This window comes from Nyctibius grandis, chromosome 7 (assembly GCF_013368605.1).
Source record: "Nyctibius grandis isolate bNycGra1 chromosome 7, bNycGra1.pri, whole genome shotgun sequence".
Classification (NCBI taxonomy): Eukaryota; Metazoa; Chordata; class Aves; order Nyctibiiformes; family Nyctibiidae; genus Nyctibius; species Nyctibius grandis.
In genome coordinates this window covers 17,240,329-17,255,992 of record NC_090664.1, presented here as the reverse complement: position 1 = coordinate 17,255,992, position 15,664 = coordinate 17,240,329, and the positions used below count along the sequence as shown (strand labels likewise).

At 34.4% G+C, this 15,664-nt stretch overlaps 1 protein-coding gene across 1 annotated transcript in view; it reads left to right on the top strand.

The window, feature by feature from the left end:
• The window catches only part of KCNH8 (potassium voltage-gated channel subfamily H member 8), a 219,754-nt gene that overhangs the window by 106,035 nt on the left and 98,055 nt on the right, over positions 1-15,664 (top strand). The window contains exons 4-5 of the mRNA XM_068404849.1: positions 275-402; positions 3,032-3,272. Of these exons, the coding sequence (XP_068260950.1) occupies positions 275-402; positions 3,032-3,272 (369 nt within the window). The remainder of the gene's footprint in view (positions 1-274; positions 403-3,031; positions 3,273-15,664) is intronic.

The following is a 15,664-nucleotide window of genomic DNA, read 5'->3' as shown; positions in this document are numbered from 1 at the left end:
TTTTCTTATCTATGAAATCATATGTTGTCATTAATTGCTACTGAGTTGCGTGAAGGTATTTGACAAGTAAAACTTTACAGTGATTTTTATTTGCCCTTCAGGAGAAAGATTTTGTTTTCTTAACTGCAAAAGATTAAGCAAAACTAAGAAAAGGTGTCTATAATTACATCTAGCCCTATTTCTACCAAAGTCTAAAATGTCAGTAGTTCAGCTCCCAAAGGTTAAAGTGGCATTTCCTGATGTTTAATGGACTCTCACTTTTTCTGTTCTGCAGAAAAATGGAAAGGAAGAGGAAGAACGGGGTCACATTTTGAGTCAGCAAGAAGACGGAGTAGAGCTGTCCTTTATCATATCTCTGGACATCTACAAAGAAGAGAGAAGAACAAATTAAAAATTAATAATGTAGGTGTAATTATTCTCTTTTTCAAAAATGTACTCTTTGTACTGTCATTTTGTTTTTTAAAATCAGTGCTGTAAAATGTCAATGGGTACCTGAGAAACGTCCTAATCAGAATTTTATGGTAACAAGAGGAGTAAAGCATACTTAAATGCAGTCCTACTATGCTATTTTTTACACTTCATATACCAAGACAGTGTATTTAGCCATACTGTAAACAAACATTTATTTAACCCAAGGAAAACCTCATTATAAAATTTCTCAGAACTTAATTTTAGGTTCCAATCCATCCCAATTATTTCATTTCAACAATTACTATTTGCAAAAAAAAAAATTGAAGAAACTCAAGGTATTACTCTAGCTGAAAACCTCTATGCTATGTAAGCTCCAGAAGGTCACACACTTCATTTAGGCAACTTTTCATGTGAATGTTCCTAATTGAAGTAGTGATGTTCTTTCTTTAAATTATTTTTGTGTTTCCCTAGTAACCATAACGAATAAGTAAGTTCATAAAACTCCCTGTGAATATCTCAAAAACCAAATCAAACAATAGACAAAACAAAAAATATAGCAGCAGAAAGACTTCTAAAGAAATATGCTCAGGAGAAAGAATAACTCTCCTGCTCTATGGAACTATGTTTCAGGAGAAAAGTTAATGAAGAGGAAAACTAGAGATGCATATGAAATCAGTATGTACATACAAAAATTTGCTAGAATAATATCTGAGAACCTCTTCCAACAGTGAGAACCTAAGTTATTAGAAGCAGGGGTAGCAAAAAGAAAGAGTTTTCTTAAAATCTCAGAACAGTGTTTAGTTTCATGTTTGTATATCATTAGCATAAAAAAGCTGAAATCTTTGACAAGGCCACAAGAAGAAAATGGTCTCTTTTTTTTTTTTTTAATACAGTTAGAGGGAGGATGAAAGACAGACAATGGAAAAAGTAGCCAAAGGATATAGACCCGAAAAGATGGTCTGCCACTGGGCATGTTCCTTCTATTGGTTTCCAACATTAAGCAGCAGTGCAGTTACATCCCTCTAGACTTTATTACGTTACAAATTAAAAGCAAAAAAAGCTTGGTATAGATTAAGGACATGAAAATACACAGCCGGTATATGCCTCAAAGACCATAGAGCCACTTCCATTGAATGTAAATGTTAAATGTTAAAAAATGTTAAATGTTAAAAAAAAGGTTAAAAAGCTAAGTGTTAAAAAATGTTAAATGTCGAAAAAGTACGAAAATTTTAAAAAAATCTGCAAAATATGACCAGGGCTTCCAGTGATATTTTCATAGTATAGTAATATTTTTTAGGAACATGACTTTTAAATAGCTTTTGGTGACTTTCCTGTACTGTTAAAATCCTATTGCAAATGATATTATACTGTTTAAAAATGTCTTGTCAGACTAATTTACTACCTTTAGTGCCTAGATTCTCAGAGCTATGAACTGGAAGTCATAAGAGGAACGTTTTCTTCTCTGGGATTAAAAATGGGCTGATGCTAACAACGAGAGTTCAGCCCCTAAAATTCATGAATGAGAACCAAGAATGGAGAAGGCAAGAACAGCAGTATTTCAAAAGAAACACACAAAGAGAAAGGCTGTGAAAGGCAAGGCAAATGCAATTAAGTCTGCAGTCATGCAGTTGTTGTCTTTTTGTATTCATAGTGAATAACTTCAATATCAGAAGTAATCTTAGCTCGTGGAATACACAATATTGTTTTGTGAGGCTCTTCATTACTGGAACAGCATTAACCAGGAGCTCACAATGACAGTGAGCAAAAATTTTTTTAGTAAAGACACTTCATGTAACACGCGCTGCTTTTCATCTGAAAGATGAAAACTAAGAATTTATAAAACTGCTTCTTAAGACTAAAGTTGTTACAAAGACCTTTCCTGGCTAGGTGACAAAGACATGAGACACATGACAAAGTTAGGTATAGTCTAATGGTGAAGGTAGTCAGTTCTGGAGTCATATTATCATGAGTCTACATTAGTATTTTGGTTTAGATCAGCAGTGCAATTTTAAAGAGAATCAAAAAGTTATTCCTACCATTTGTGATTTGTTTCATAGCAGTCTCGGGATTCCCTCAGATGAAACCAAACCAGGAGAAGTGCTCCAAGTACTAACAACTGTTCAGTCCACAGGACCAGACTAGAGTTAGTCTGAAATAACCTCCTCACAGCTCTAAAATATGTATAAGAAGGATATTTTGTCTTCAGCACTATCTATTCCAATTCTATAGGTTTATTCCTATTTGCAGTACTATGCCCTTACATATAAAAAGCTTTAGCTTATCTGTCCAGCAGGAAAACATTGCTCTTCTGTCAGCATTCACCCAACAGAGGAAGAAATAGTTTGCCAGATTCAGTCCCCTCCTGGTTCTATTTAATGTGTTCGTTATTAATTCTCTTCCTGCCCCAACATTCACAAAAGTTATTCCATCAACAGAACTATCTGTCTAAATAAGTGTGAGGACTACATTAAAAAAAAATTAACATTAGTTCTTGCCTGCATATGAATATGTCATATTTCTTTAAGCTTTTTGAAAAAAACAAATACCTGCATTAGAAGAAATGTGCCTGTATAATCAAATTATTGTTTTGTCTCATTTAATTTTTTTCTTTCTTTTTCAGAATGTTTTTGTAGATAAACCAGCATTTCCAGAATACAAAGTTTCAGATGCAAAAAAATCCAAATTCATATTGTTGCATTTTAGCACTTTTAAAGCTGGCTGGGACTGGCTTATTTTACTGGCAACGTTTTATGTTGCTGTGACTGTACCTTACAATGTTTGCTTTATTGGCCATGACGAGCTGTCTACAACTCGAAGCACAACTGTCAGTGACATTGCAGTGGAAATTCTTTTTATCATCGGTAAGATACGTCTGGGTTTTCTTTGGGATCTCTTTTTGACATTTAAGGTTTTCACAGAATGTATAATATAGAAGAGGAAATAATAATCACTTTCATGATTTTAAAGAAAATCAAATTTAGCTGTATAGTTTGAGATTTTATCTGAACTATAGATCACCTTTTTTTTTTTCTTTTTTACTTTAAATGGTTAAAATGCATATTGCAATAACGCAAATGTACAATATCAATATCCTATACTGACAACTGGGATAGAATTTAAGAGGTAGAGATCGCAGCTTGTTGTCTGGTCCATTTTCTAAACTTTTTATTTCAATGATTCATTTAATTCTTATATCTTTAAACAATTAAAAAGAATACGAGGTCATGTCTGATAGTGGCCTTGTAGCAATGGAATTTCTTTTTTGTATTTTTTTCATTTCTTTGTAAATATAGAAAAGAATCCCCGACTAGAGTCACACAGATTTTCCCCCAAGTTTTTATTGTTGTAATACCACTCATTGCTGTCACGCTGACAAACCATAGCTCAGATCTGTTGATAATATGCAGGTGGAGAAACTGTTATTTTAAAGAAATAAATAAAGTTGAGTATATCTTTCTTGAATACAAAAAGGTTTAGGATAGGTTCTAAGAGAGAAAGAAAATGAACAAAAGAATAAAACCATCCTTGGATTTGAAACTTCTTTTTCTACTTTACTTTTCTCCCTTTTTTCCTGAAAAAATGTAGCTTAACTCATACATTAAAAGCAGTATTATGATCTTCTCTAGAAGAGCTAAAGACAAACTTCTTAAATGCTAAGCAACAACTCAGAATGTCTTTAGTTTAACAGAAGTTTTTCTTACCAAAATTTTGAAAAGTTTACTCCATTTCTCTGACAGGTTTACTGTAGACAGTAAGACTAGTAGATGATGTGGCTGATGGAAGAATCAGATGTTATGATAAATAAATATTTGTGCTTCCTCCTTTGGACATTGATTTGTCATTAGGTTTAAGGTCTGATTTTCCCCTGTTATGCTCACTCTTAGATCTTGGCAGACACTTTCATGTTAATGCAAATAATCCACATTGAATGATACCCAAGTACTGCAGTAAGAGACCTATGTTCTGCAATGAAGATCATGGAGGATCATTTTTTGTGTAAAAAGAGCAAGTCCATGACTCTAGTCAGTCATAAATGACTCCATGTTCCATTTTAAAGTATATAAAATGAAATAATTCCACTTGGTCTACGCGGGCATCTTCATAAAAAACAGTAGATTCAAGGTTAACACATTTTGGTAATGATTGTATCCCTCACTCCTAGCCGGTGTAGATAACTGGTTTGTGTTGTGAATACGTTTATTAGAATCTAAGGACAAGAGAGTATAATCTGTATCTAACTGATTTATGTGCTGTAGTACTCACTTGAAGCAAGACAGATGGTGTACTGCTCGGTGCTGCTTTTCTGTTTATATCCTTTGCTGGAAATATAGAATTCCTATGTCAGTAAGTCAAAAGTGATGGTATCTCTATGATCAAGAGGGTAGCTGGGTAAGAAAAATAGAAGGAAGAAGATTTTCTGTAAATTTTACTTGATACTTTCCAGTTAGACTTTTAGGTCATTAATCAAGGAAATCAAACAACGGTTGTAACTAAATACATTCAAAGAAAAGTGTATAAAATACTAGAAAAGACTTCTTTGCATAGTTATGTTACAGGTAACCACAAACACTGTACTGTAGCATACCAATATTCCTCCCCCACAGTTTCAATAACGGCGCGTTTTCCCCAAAATAATTGTTTCTGAAGTTATCTGTTTTTAAATTTGTAGCTCTGGGGAAAGCTTTACGGAGTATTTTCAAGACATTCTCATAATGCATTTAAATTTCTGAACGTAAAGAAAATAGTGTTTATAGTCAACTCTCAATGTTTCATTGCCCTTTAAAATATTGAATTAATATGTCCCAGAACACGTGTAAATATTGAAAGTAGTAAGATTGACGGTATACATAAATTTAAGCATAAATTTCAGGTCATTGTTGCACTGTGGCTCTAACAAGTACATCTTTGATGGATCATCTATGTGCCTTGAGAAAAGTCAATGAGAAGTGTTGGGCAAAATTTGTTTTATGATGCTGCTGCCTCAGAAAGACAGTGAGGAGATCCGTCTAACATGGGGCCTTCAGCTGTATTACGACTCTGTAATCATGGATTGAGTTATTACAACTCTGTAATCACGGAGTGGAGAAAAAGAATATCTACTTTGATTTTATTTGGATTTCTCAGAGCATAGAACAATATTCCTTTTATGTACATAACTTCCATAAACTCTTATTTGGACTTAACAAGGTCTTTGTTTTTAGCTGTATTATCAAAGGGAGCAGAGACATTACAATAAAAGGGAGAGATATCTGCTCATCAGTTCAAGGGAAATAATAGGGTAGAGGCTAAGGACTTCCTTTGAGCAGAAGAGTTCGAAGGGGCTAAAAAAAATCTTTTAGGCTTATTCAATTTGTGGTTCAGCATATGCTTAAGCATGATAAAAATACATATAGAAGTGTTCTCCTGACTTGGGGTGCTTATAAGTAGGAGCGTTAATCTGAATTAAATTATTTATGAGAAAAGAACAGGTCTAGCCAGAGATTTAACTGCTTGAGCTTTGAAAGTTCTCTAAAACATAAACAGAAGATAAATAAGAATAATAACCCATTTTGTGATGTCTTTGGGGAAGAGGTTGGAGAGGGAGCATAATTAAGTCAAATCAAGTTAAAATAATTTTTCACTTGACGCTTCCTTTATATACTAGTGCTTCAATAACTTATGCGATGTGATATTTGAGTGTACTTTCAGATCTCTTCCTCTGTAAGGTGTGCAAAGTTTCTCTAACATTCCCCTGTAAATAAATATTTTGCTTCCTCTATCCAATGATAGTTTAAAACTAGTTTAGGTTTAGAATTTTTTTACTCTTTTATGTATCTTAAAAACAATAAGAGGTGAAGATAAAAACTTTTTAACATTAGTGTATTTAAGCAAACGTAAAAAAATTATCTTAGCGTTTCACCTGGTGAGTGAGATGACCTGCTTTATTGCACTATTTACTTCAAAGTTTATGCCCCTTAACTTGCATAGACAATAGCAGAATCCTTCATTTCTAGATAGGTATGTCTGGGTAGCTAAAGTTTCAGTATTTCTGAGAAGCATAGTGGATCTTGGTTACTTTTCAATAATATTTGTAAAGTTTTCTCTCTTTTGGAGAGAAAAGCTGGGAGAGTCTCTCCCCCAGCTCAAACCATTTTATTATTAATAACCTCCTGATTGCATAACTTTTATTCTTCTGTAACTATCCGGTATAGTGCTTTTCTTTCTGCAACTGTTTCATTCTAGTTTTCAGATATTGTCTTTTTTTTTTCCATTTTCAAAACATTATTGAACACCTGAATTGAAGAAAGTAACATTATTGGAAAAATTATCGATACTGTATTGCTAAATGCTCAGACTCACTCACAGAACTATTTGAATAGGATGTCTTCAACAGGAGTTTAGATCAATGTGATGGTTCAGAGAAAATACGCATAGGCTTTCAGGGTAATGGCAATACATTATTTGCTGGAAAAGATCAAAGGTGTCTGAGTATTTTCTCTCCTAAGGTGACCAGGAACAACTATAGAGAAAAGAACTATAAAAATAAGTGACCTTTAACTTTTAATTTTAGTTTCCTATTTGTGGATCATCCAGTTTCTAGGGGAAGATGGAGAACTATGTATACTAATTATAGCTATAAAATTATACTATTTATAAATGTACTGACAACAGCAATTTTAAATTATTTTCTGCAAAGTACTCCTTTGCCTACCTGTGGGGAAAAAAATGAGAACATACCCATCCTTTCCCCCACTCTCCCCCCCCACACACACTTCTCTGAAGCCTTATCTATTGCGAGTAATTTCAAGAGAAAAAATTAATCATGGTTCCTAAGATTGCTTCTCTTTGTATCTCTCTCTCTTGTTAAATACTATTTAACAAAGTGTTTTATCAGCAATTTTAGTTTTTAAAAGCAGCATGTTTAGAAGCCCTAAAGCTGTGATTTGTATTGTATTATACTGTAAAGAGACTTGTTAGCCCATTAGTGTCTATCACAAACGTAAATGACTCAAAATCTTTCCAAAACTGTCTTAAATAGTATGAAGCCCTTGAGTCTCAGATCTTTAATATGTAGAGTTTTTAAAATATGGTACAAATCCAGTAGAAATTCATATCACCATTCAGGACTTATACAGTCGTTCAAGTATGCATGCTATTGTATTGAAAAAACTATACATTAAACAAAATCTGTTGGAATCAGATGAGATAGTATTAAATGCTATAGATTTTATTAGGTTGCTTTACTTTAAATTAGAACGTTTGTTTTCTTTTTTCACTCATCTTCTTTTTCATTATTATAATGATTATCATTTCATATCTTTGCAAGTGCACAGAATGCAGTGTAAAACAATATCTGTATCTATAGGACCTCACATCTAAGTGGACTTGTGCATTTTGAAAGGAAATAGCAGTGTTTTGAACCATATTTTAGAAAGTGTGTTTTCAGACCCTAATATGTTAAAATTCAGGTAGACATCAAGGGAGTGGTTTGAATTTATCTCTATAAATTTACCTCTGAGCATTAAATGGTCTCTTCTGTGAATACATATGAATACAACATGAAACTGGATAGAATGACATTGTTGATACACCTAATATTAGGGAGGGAAGGCCATAATAAATTGTTCATGGACTGTGGATTACCTAGTAATGTGAATAAACAGCACAAAATGTTCATGTTGAAAAGTGGTAATAAATTTCCTAAAGATTCTCACTCAAAGAGCCAGACAGAAGTTGGCAAGACCACTATATTGTTAGAAATATTTCCACTAGCCTTCCGTACATACCCTTGTAAGGACAGATGCTAGTCTGCACACAGGAGCACTTAAGACTTCTAAGAGCACTTAAGAACTAACTCTTCATCTTTTCTTTCTAAGTTGTGGTGCTATTGTTAAAAAAAAAGCAGAGTCACAAATCATTCATTTCACCTATAGTCAATCCATACATTGTGAAATGCTGCAGTAATAGTTTTGGAAGTAATTTTCACTCTGCTGTGTTCCCTTTCAAAAGGTATACAAGTTAAAACTACCCTATTATACAGAGTATGACTGACTTGCATTATAACTACAATCAGACAATGTTTGTATTTAGGTTTACTATCCTGTAACACAATGATAGAACAACACTATATTTTTAATAAGATTAAAGTCTTTTAATTAACCATCTAGGTAATTTCTAAGAAAATTCTTAGATGCTTAATAGTTTACCATATTTTTTTGTGAGCTTGCATGTAATCTTTTTCATATATTTTTTAATGATTTATGGATAATGTCCTATGTGTGTGAATTGTTGTCAAGCTGCTTGAGGTAATTTCTAACAAAAGTATTTCAGGTTTCCCCCTTGGAATTCATAAAAAAATTTTAAGTGCACAAAGCAGTTGCCCCATTGCCCACTGAATGTTTTACCTGTTTGATCTTTTCACTGAAGTCTCCAGCATTTGTGTAAAGTGAACTGTGTTCATGAAATACCTAACAACTACATTTGTTTCACACACATTGAAAAGTTAAGTCTTGTGACTGATGTTTCTTCACTCTTTGGAAGTGCTTCTTTCTGCCATAATTCTGCAGGTTCTATTAAGAAAATTACCCATGTAGAAACTTTCACAATTCTGCAGTCACAAGTATTAGCTTCTCTTAAAAGCAGAGTTAGCAGTTCATTTTTCAGAAATATTTTTAGTTCTTTGCTTTTCTTTCAAGACTCCAAAGTCTGTATCTTCCTTTGTAGAAAAGTCAATATAATATAATTTAATTACTCGATATGTTCATGGATTGAGTATGTTTTTAAAAGGTAGAGCATAGTTTATAAAAAAGAAAATCTTTCCAGTGTTTAATATGTTATTGTAAAGGTCATGATATGTGAAGTTTTTCTGGCATATTGGCTACTGTACAACTGAGATTAGCTAATCCTTGTTTAACATCCTCATAGTTAAGGAGAGCAACTTGAAAAGGTGAACCCAAAAGGCTGAAAATGAAGGAAGCAGATAAAAGAATGTGACTTTTTATTTTTTAAGTTTGTGGTCTTTTGTTCAGTTTCACGATATTGGGATCTGAATTCATGGGCTCTCTCAGCCCAGTAAAGAGTTGCAATCAAAACCCCTGTTTTAACGTTGGTGAGCTGGTCATTCTGTGTGTGCCAGCATGCCCACAGTAATGGGTACAGCAGCCCAAGTATGGTGTTTGGTAGAGCATACCATGCTAGCGTGTTAACACTGACCATAATATACTTCTGGAGGGAGTGACTTTTGTTACCACAATTGCCATTCAAACCACTAATACCTTCAGATCTCAGCTTTTTATATTAATGAATAATTTACCCAAGTAAAACATTATTTCCACTTGGATATGACTTCAATATCCCATTACCTTCCACTGTAAGAAGAAATAGTAAGGAAGAGCAAATCAGTCGGTCAGTTACAGAAGGATTTTGGGAATCAGTTCTGCTATGATCTGTCGTACCCGAAAATAGATCTTGCTCTAATCACTAAAAATGTTGTCAATTTGTCAAATAGTAATAGAGCAAGGCTGAGAACATAGGTCACAGCACTGCCTTAGAAGAGGGACTGTGCAACTTTCCATGCACTGCACAGTGACAAGGAATGTGGTGTCCAAATCATAAATAAACTCTTTTCATTGGAGAAATTTGACTGGTAAAACAGCTTAGTGTACTCAGTGGTGAATTTAACAGAACAAAGCCTATGAATTATATTCATTCCACATTAGCAGAAGCTTTTTTTTAGCGGTCCATCACATTACATGAATGTGATATCCTTGTGCTGAGGATTTTAAGAATTTGTAGCTTTAAACTATGTTTCCATTATTCATCTGAATGCTAGTCATCCAGCTAAAGACACAAGACCTCTAAAAAAGTGCTTCTTTGAATGCAGGTGCAACATGTCTCTGAAATAAGGTTCCCAACCTCTGTGACTGCCCACACAAATCAAATGGGATTGTTTCCACAATATTCTGGAGTGCTAACAGCCAGGAGAAAACATAACTGGGGGTTGCACACACAGAAAAAATAGAAGGGAGAGGTATACTTGGTAACCAGATTTTCCATTTTAAATGTCTATTTAATCCAGGTGTTAATATCAATTCCATTAAACTGTGTTTGGCTAAAGCATGTTTTCCTGAAGGGCATCAGATCTTGTTCAAAGACCTCAGAGAAAGGAGAATCCACAACTCCCCTCATCTGTGGCTTACAAATGACATATTTCTGTTTTGCATTTTTTTCATCCACCTGCAGAAGAGACACCTTGTTAAGCCTTTAGTACTACTAGTTTAAAACGTCACTACCTGCTGATTCTTAGTTAGGATACCCTGGGTTGTAATTTATCATCTGATATGACGCAACCATTCCTTGCTGCTCCACTCCAAAATTAGAAAAGAAGTCTTTACTGAATACATCTGTTTTTTCTGTAAGATTATTAATAGCTTCTCTCATAATGGGATGCCACTAGCAAAAAGGAACTGAAGTTGCAGATTAGCATTTCTTTCCTAATACATCTAAAACTGTAATTTTCCTTAATCCTGCCTGCCAATGATTTCTTTCCCAAGCAGGTCTACGTTTTCATGTCAAACTTTCTGTAGTTTATATTGATTGTTACTTATTATCTGTTCAGCGTTTGTTATATCTTTCTTAAAAAAAAAATTGCTTTTCCCTCAGTAGCTGCAACAGGCTGTTATGAAGACTTATTATTTTGTTATATATTATAAAAACTTATTATTTGTTATATATTATTGTTTATATGTTATATATTTTATTATATATCACCTATTTATTATATAAACCCCCTGCTTTTCAGGTTTTTATTACTTAATCCCTTTTTTTTTTCTTGTAAACTTTATTTGAGTTCATAGTAGCCCAGATTCCTAAGCCACAGATGTAGAATAAGCATTACTTTACCTTCCTATTTAAAACCAAGATAATCTCCCTCACCTTATCATGTCAGCAGCTAAAAGAAAATCATCAAACTAATTGTGGTAATAGACATTTTGAGGGGGCACGCTGAGTTGAAAAATCACACTTCCATTTAAATAAATTGTGTCCAGGAGGTTTACTAGGAGCATCTAACTTTACAATAGGAGTAGAATAGAAAAAAATAAGAGTTTATAGGGACAGATAAATTGTTCTTCAAGCAATATAGTATTAATATTTCCTGGAATCTTTCCTAAAAACTCTCTGGCCAGATTCTAATACCATTATCCGTATGTAATTAAGTAACATTGGCTCAAATAATCAGATAGATCAAGGAGCTTAGACTTTGGGGAAAGTATTGCTAGCTAAACACAATCAATGTAAAAATCACATAAAATAAGATGAAAAAAATAAAAGAAATAAGAGAAGAGTCAGTTGTAACATCTAGGAGAGGGAGGTGGCGTAAGAAACTATCTGCTCAGAAAATCAGTGGGGTTAATATACCTAAATCATCTAGGTCTGAAGTACCGGATTGAATTACTGTAGTCTGATAAGAAATCATGCATCAGCCTATCGCTTGGTTACTGCTTATATGTATACTGCTTGCCCTAAAGGTGCAGGATTTTTCAACTTCGTTTAGTTCACAGTAAAAAGAGAGGTAAACTGAGTTATATTACCTAGCATTTGCTGCAATCTAAAAGGGTGCCATGGGCAGTTACTGAATCATCTGACTAATCCTAAATTGTTATTCTGTTGTAGCTTAATCACATGTCTAATCCCAGCAGGATTTATTTAAAAAAAAAATCAAGCCTAAAGAGAAAAAAAATGTTGCCACAGGAAAATCAACTCCTTCAGGTACAATAATCCTATTTACTGGTAAAGAAGTTCAGCTGGCTATCAGATAAATATTTACCTCTGGATTACCTCTTTTTTTTTTCTTTTCTTTTTTTTTTTTTTTTTTTAACAGGGATTAGAAATTGAGATTATACAAAACTTGTATTGTGCTTTCGAAATTGGAAAAGGGGTATTATTCTGGAAAATATCTTAAGGATTAATAGGATAGTTTGATGAATATCAGTTTATAGTTTCACTCTTTCTATATCATTTAAGATTGCAACCTGCATTATGCAAGGAGAACCTCTGTTTTTTTAACGTAATCTTTTTTTCCCTTTGTTGAGAACCAGTTTAAATTGGTATTTTCATATTATTCACTGAGTGGATGTGTCTGTGTGAATGTGAGCACGACAGAAATCTGGAAAGGGATGGCTTAGTAAAGGATGTGATATGTCCTACAGAGCTTTAAGTTAAAAGAGGTCACCAAACGGTTCCAAAACCCTGCAGACTTGCTCAGAGTTTCCAGCTCATTTATGCCCAACTATGAAACAATTTGTCTTTTCACAGGAAATGAGTATAGCTAGGGCTTGGATTTTCATGCTGGAAGCTTGTGAAAAGGAAAAGCATCACCAACGGGTGAGTAAAAGCCATTAGATCGCTCAAATAAGGAAAGGAATAAGTTAGAGCTTTTCAGTTAGATCATGGTACTAGCTTCAGAAATTTTGTATGAAAATATCACAAAAGCATGTAGCCATGGTAATTGCAAACTTGGAAGACATTAGGGTAATGTTGGTCCCAGCCTTCCGATGTTTACTGCTGGGAATACTGTGTAAAAGCTTAATTGGAGCAAAATATATATATAAATTAGGAACTGCAACAATGTGTAGAGTAACATTTTTTAATATAGACACTTTCATAGCTGAAACAACTGGGTTTTGTTTTTGTACCAATTCGTTTTCTTTAATCTTTCAGTGTAACTTCATCAGAATTTTAGATATCACATTTCTTACAAGAACTTATTTTTTTAAAGGAATGTGTGCCTATATCTTACCAGCAGTGGAAATAATAGGCTGAGAGAATCCATGCAGATTGAGCTAGTTAGCCATAGGATCCAACCAGAAGACAAATCAGAGTCGAGGTTTGGTGTTGATTATTCCAAATGGGTTTACAAGATTTTCTCTGCATGCATCTTAGGGACTTAGTGCCTAACAGGGTTTCTGGTTTATGTTGTGTGGGGTTGGTAGGGGAAGGTGTTCAGCCTGCAGGCTAGAGAGAAGGAGCAGCAGCACTGGAAAAGCAGAAAGAAACTGCATCAACAGGTGCACGCGATCAGAGGGTGTAAGGAGTAGAAGCCCATGTTCAGACACAACAGCGCAGCAGTGCTGGAGGATGTGGGCTGAAAGCAGCAGGAGTGTAAAAGAGAAGGTGAGGGAATAGGGAGGTAAGAGATTTGTCTAGGGAGACTAGGCAGAGCAGTCTTTCTGAGGGCGACTGGCCATTGATTTGCTTTTGATTTTTTCTCAATATGAAGTGATTCTGTGTGACCTGGGGGTGGAAATTAGAGGTGAAATAACTGAATGAAAAGCTCTGTTGAAATCTTTGGAGGTAAGGGGGGAGATGCATACGTGGTATGATTGCTTGTTCCAAACCTTTTGAAATTGGAGATCTTGGGTTCTCCCTATTGAGCGCTGCCAGGTCAAGTTCACCTTTCTGTTTGATAGCAGCGAAATTAGCTGCTGCTTTGCAGACCGATGCACTTTGCTTCTGTTGAGCTCACAGGCTCACCTGCAGAGCAGTAAGTGGGGAAGGAGCAGAAGTCTGCAACGGAGGTCAGGGTTGGCTTAAAATGCATAGGTGTTTGTTAATGAAACAGGTGTATCTATGCTAAAGCACGGTAAAAATCTGGGGGAAAAAGGCACGTTGTATTTTATAAAAGACTTAGAGGCCTTTCTTAAAGTTAATAGGATAGTCTAGACTTTCTCTTGAGCTTTAATTCGTGTGAACTTTGACTTTTTGGTGTCTAATTTTAACTGAAATTGAATTATCTAACTTGAAATAAGAACCCAGCTTTTTTCATAATGAAGACAAGAATAGGGAAGCTTCACCCTTTCCTTCCTCTCTACATCAAGTGCTTTATAATGTAAAGATCACAGAATCACAGAATCACAGAATGTTAGGGTTTGCAAGGGACCTTGAAAGATCATCTAGTCCATTCCCCCTGCCGGAGCAGGATTACCTAGATCATATCACACAGGAACGCGAAAGATGATATATTAGATGTCCCAGCACAGAATTTAGTGAGTCAATCAATTTGATATTACCTGCTGTGACTCCTCCTTTAGTTTTAAGTAAATTTTTATGACATTGCTCATGTCAGAGACAATATTTACATCCCCTGTTCTGCTTTCCTGAGCACATGGCGTGATCTGTAGAGCCTGCAAGATCATTTAAAATGATGTTTTTCCAGTTTACATAGAAAAAATTTGCAGTGAGTTAACTTGAGAATTTTTTTTCTGTAGTAATAATGCTTATTATTGATGATTTGTTCATTGCTGTTTGTGTTGCGAGAACTGCTGAAACAGAATTGAGATTGTAGTTCTTGTCTCAGTCTGAAACATATCAAATACAGCTTTATGTATGAAGCTTGCACAGACTGAAGTTTATTGTTAGAGTGTACTTAATCTATTCAAACATACTTCTTGTAGAAAACTTTTGATCCACTAATTGTCCAAAGATATTAAAGTCACTTCAGGTATGCTTTAACAATCAGCTCAGAGATTAAATGTCCCTCTTGCCTGGTTTACAGCTGTAATTTGAAAAATTGTTGCCCTCCATGCTGCAGAAAATGCTTAAAGCCCACCTCACCTCAGGGCAATTAGAACACAAATTCAGCACTAAAGAAAACCACTAGTTTTGATGCTGTGGAGTTGTCTGGAATCTCCAAAGCTTTACAATATTGATGCTTGTGTTGAATTTCAAATTGTTCTTTGACAAGTTAGTGTCATTGCTAGGTAGAAGCTAGTGCACAGTAAGATTCACAAACAATTTCTAACATATTAAATAACCCATGGGTACTTTCAGAACAGATTATTGTAGTTTTTTGATGTTTAGCTACTCTTTCTTGCCTCAATTTTCTTACCACTCTAGTTGCTCAAAGTCTCAATGATAAGAAAATATTTATTGTAAAAAAGAAAAAAACTCGTTAATGTTTCCGCATTTTAAACAGCAATCCCAAAAAGACTGTGAAACATGTAATTCCTATAAATAATAAAATCTCTCAGGAGAAATGGTTGTTTCTAAATTTCCATTAAAGACTGTTGTGCATTTAGAAGTTTCTTGCCTCAGGGGTTCTGTTTTGTTTTTTTTTTTTTTCCTTTACAGCTTTCTCAGTAAGTACTTTAGCACAGCAGTTAAGCTGTAAATAAGGTTGCCCAGATGAAGAAACTGTTTACACCCAAGTATAGTTCAGAAAGCTGTCAAGAAATAAAAGATGGATCACACTCACCTACCTCCCTCTGGATTTTTA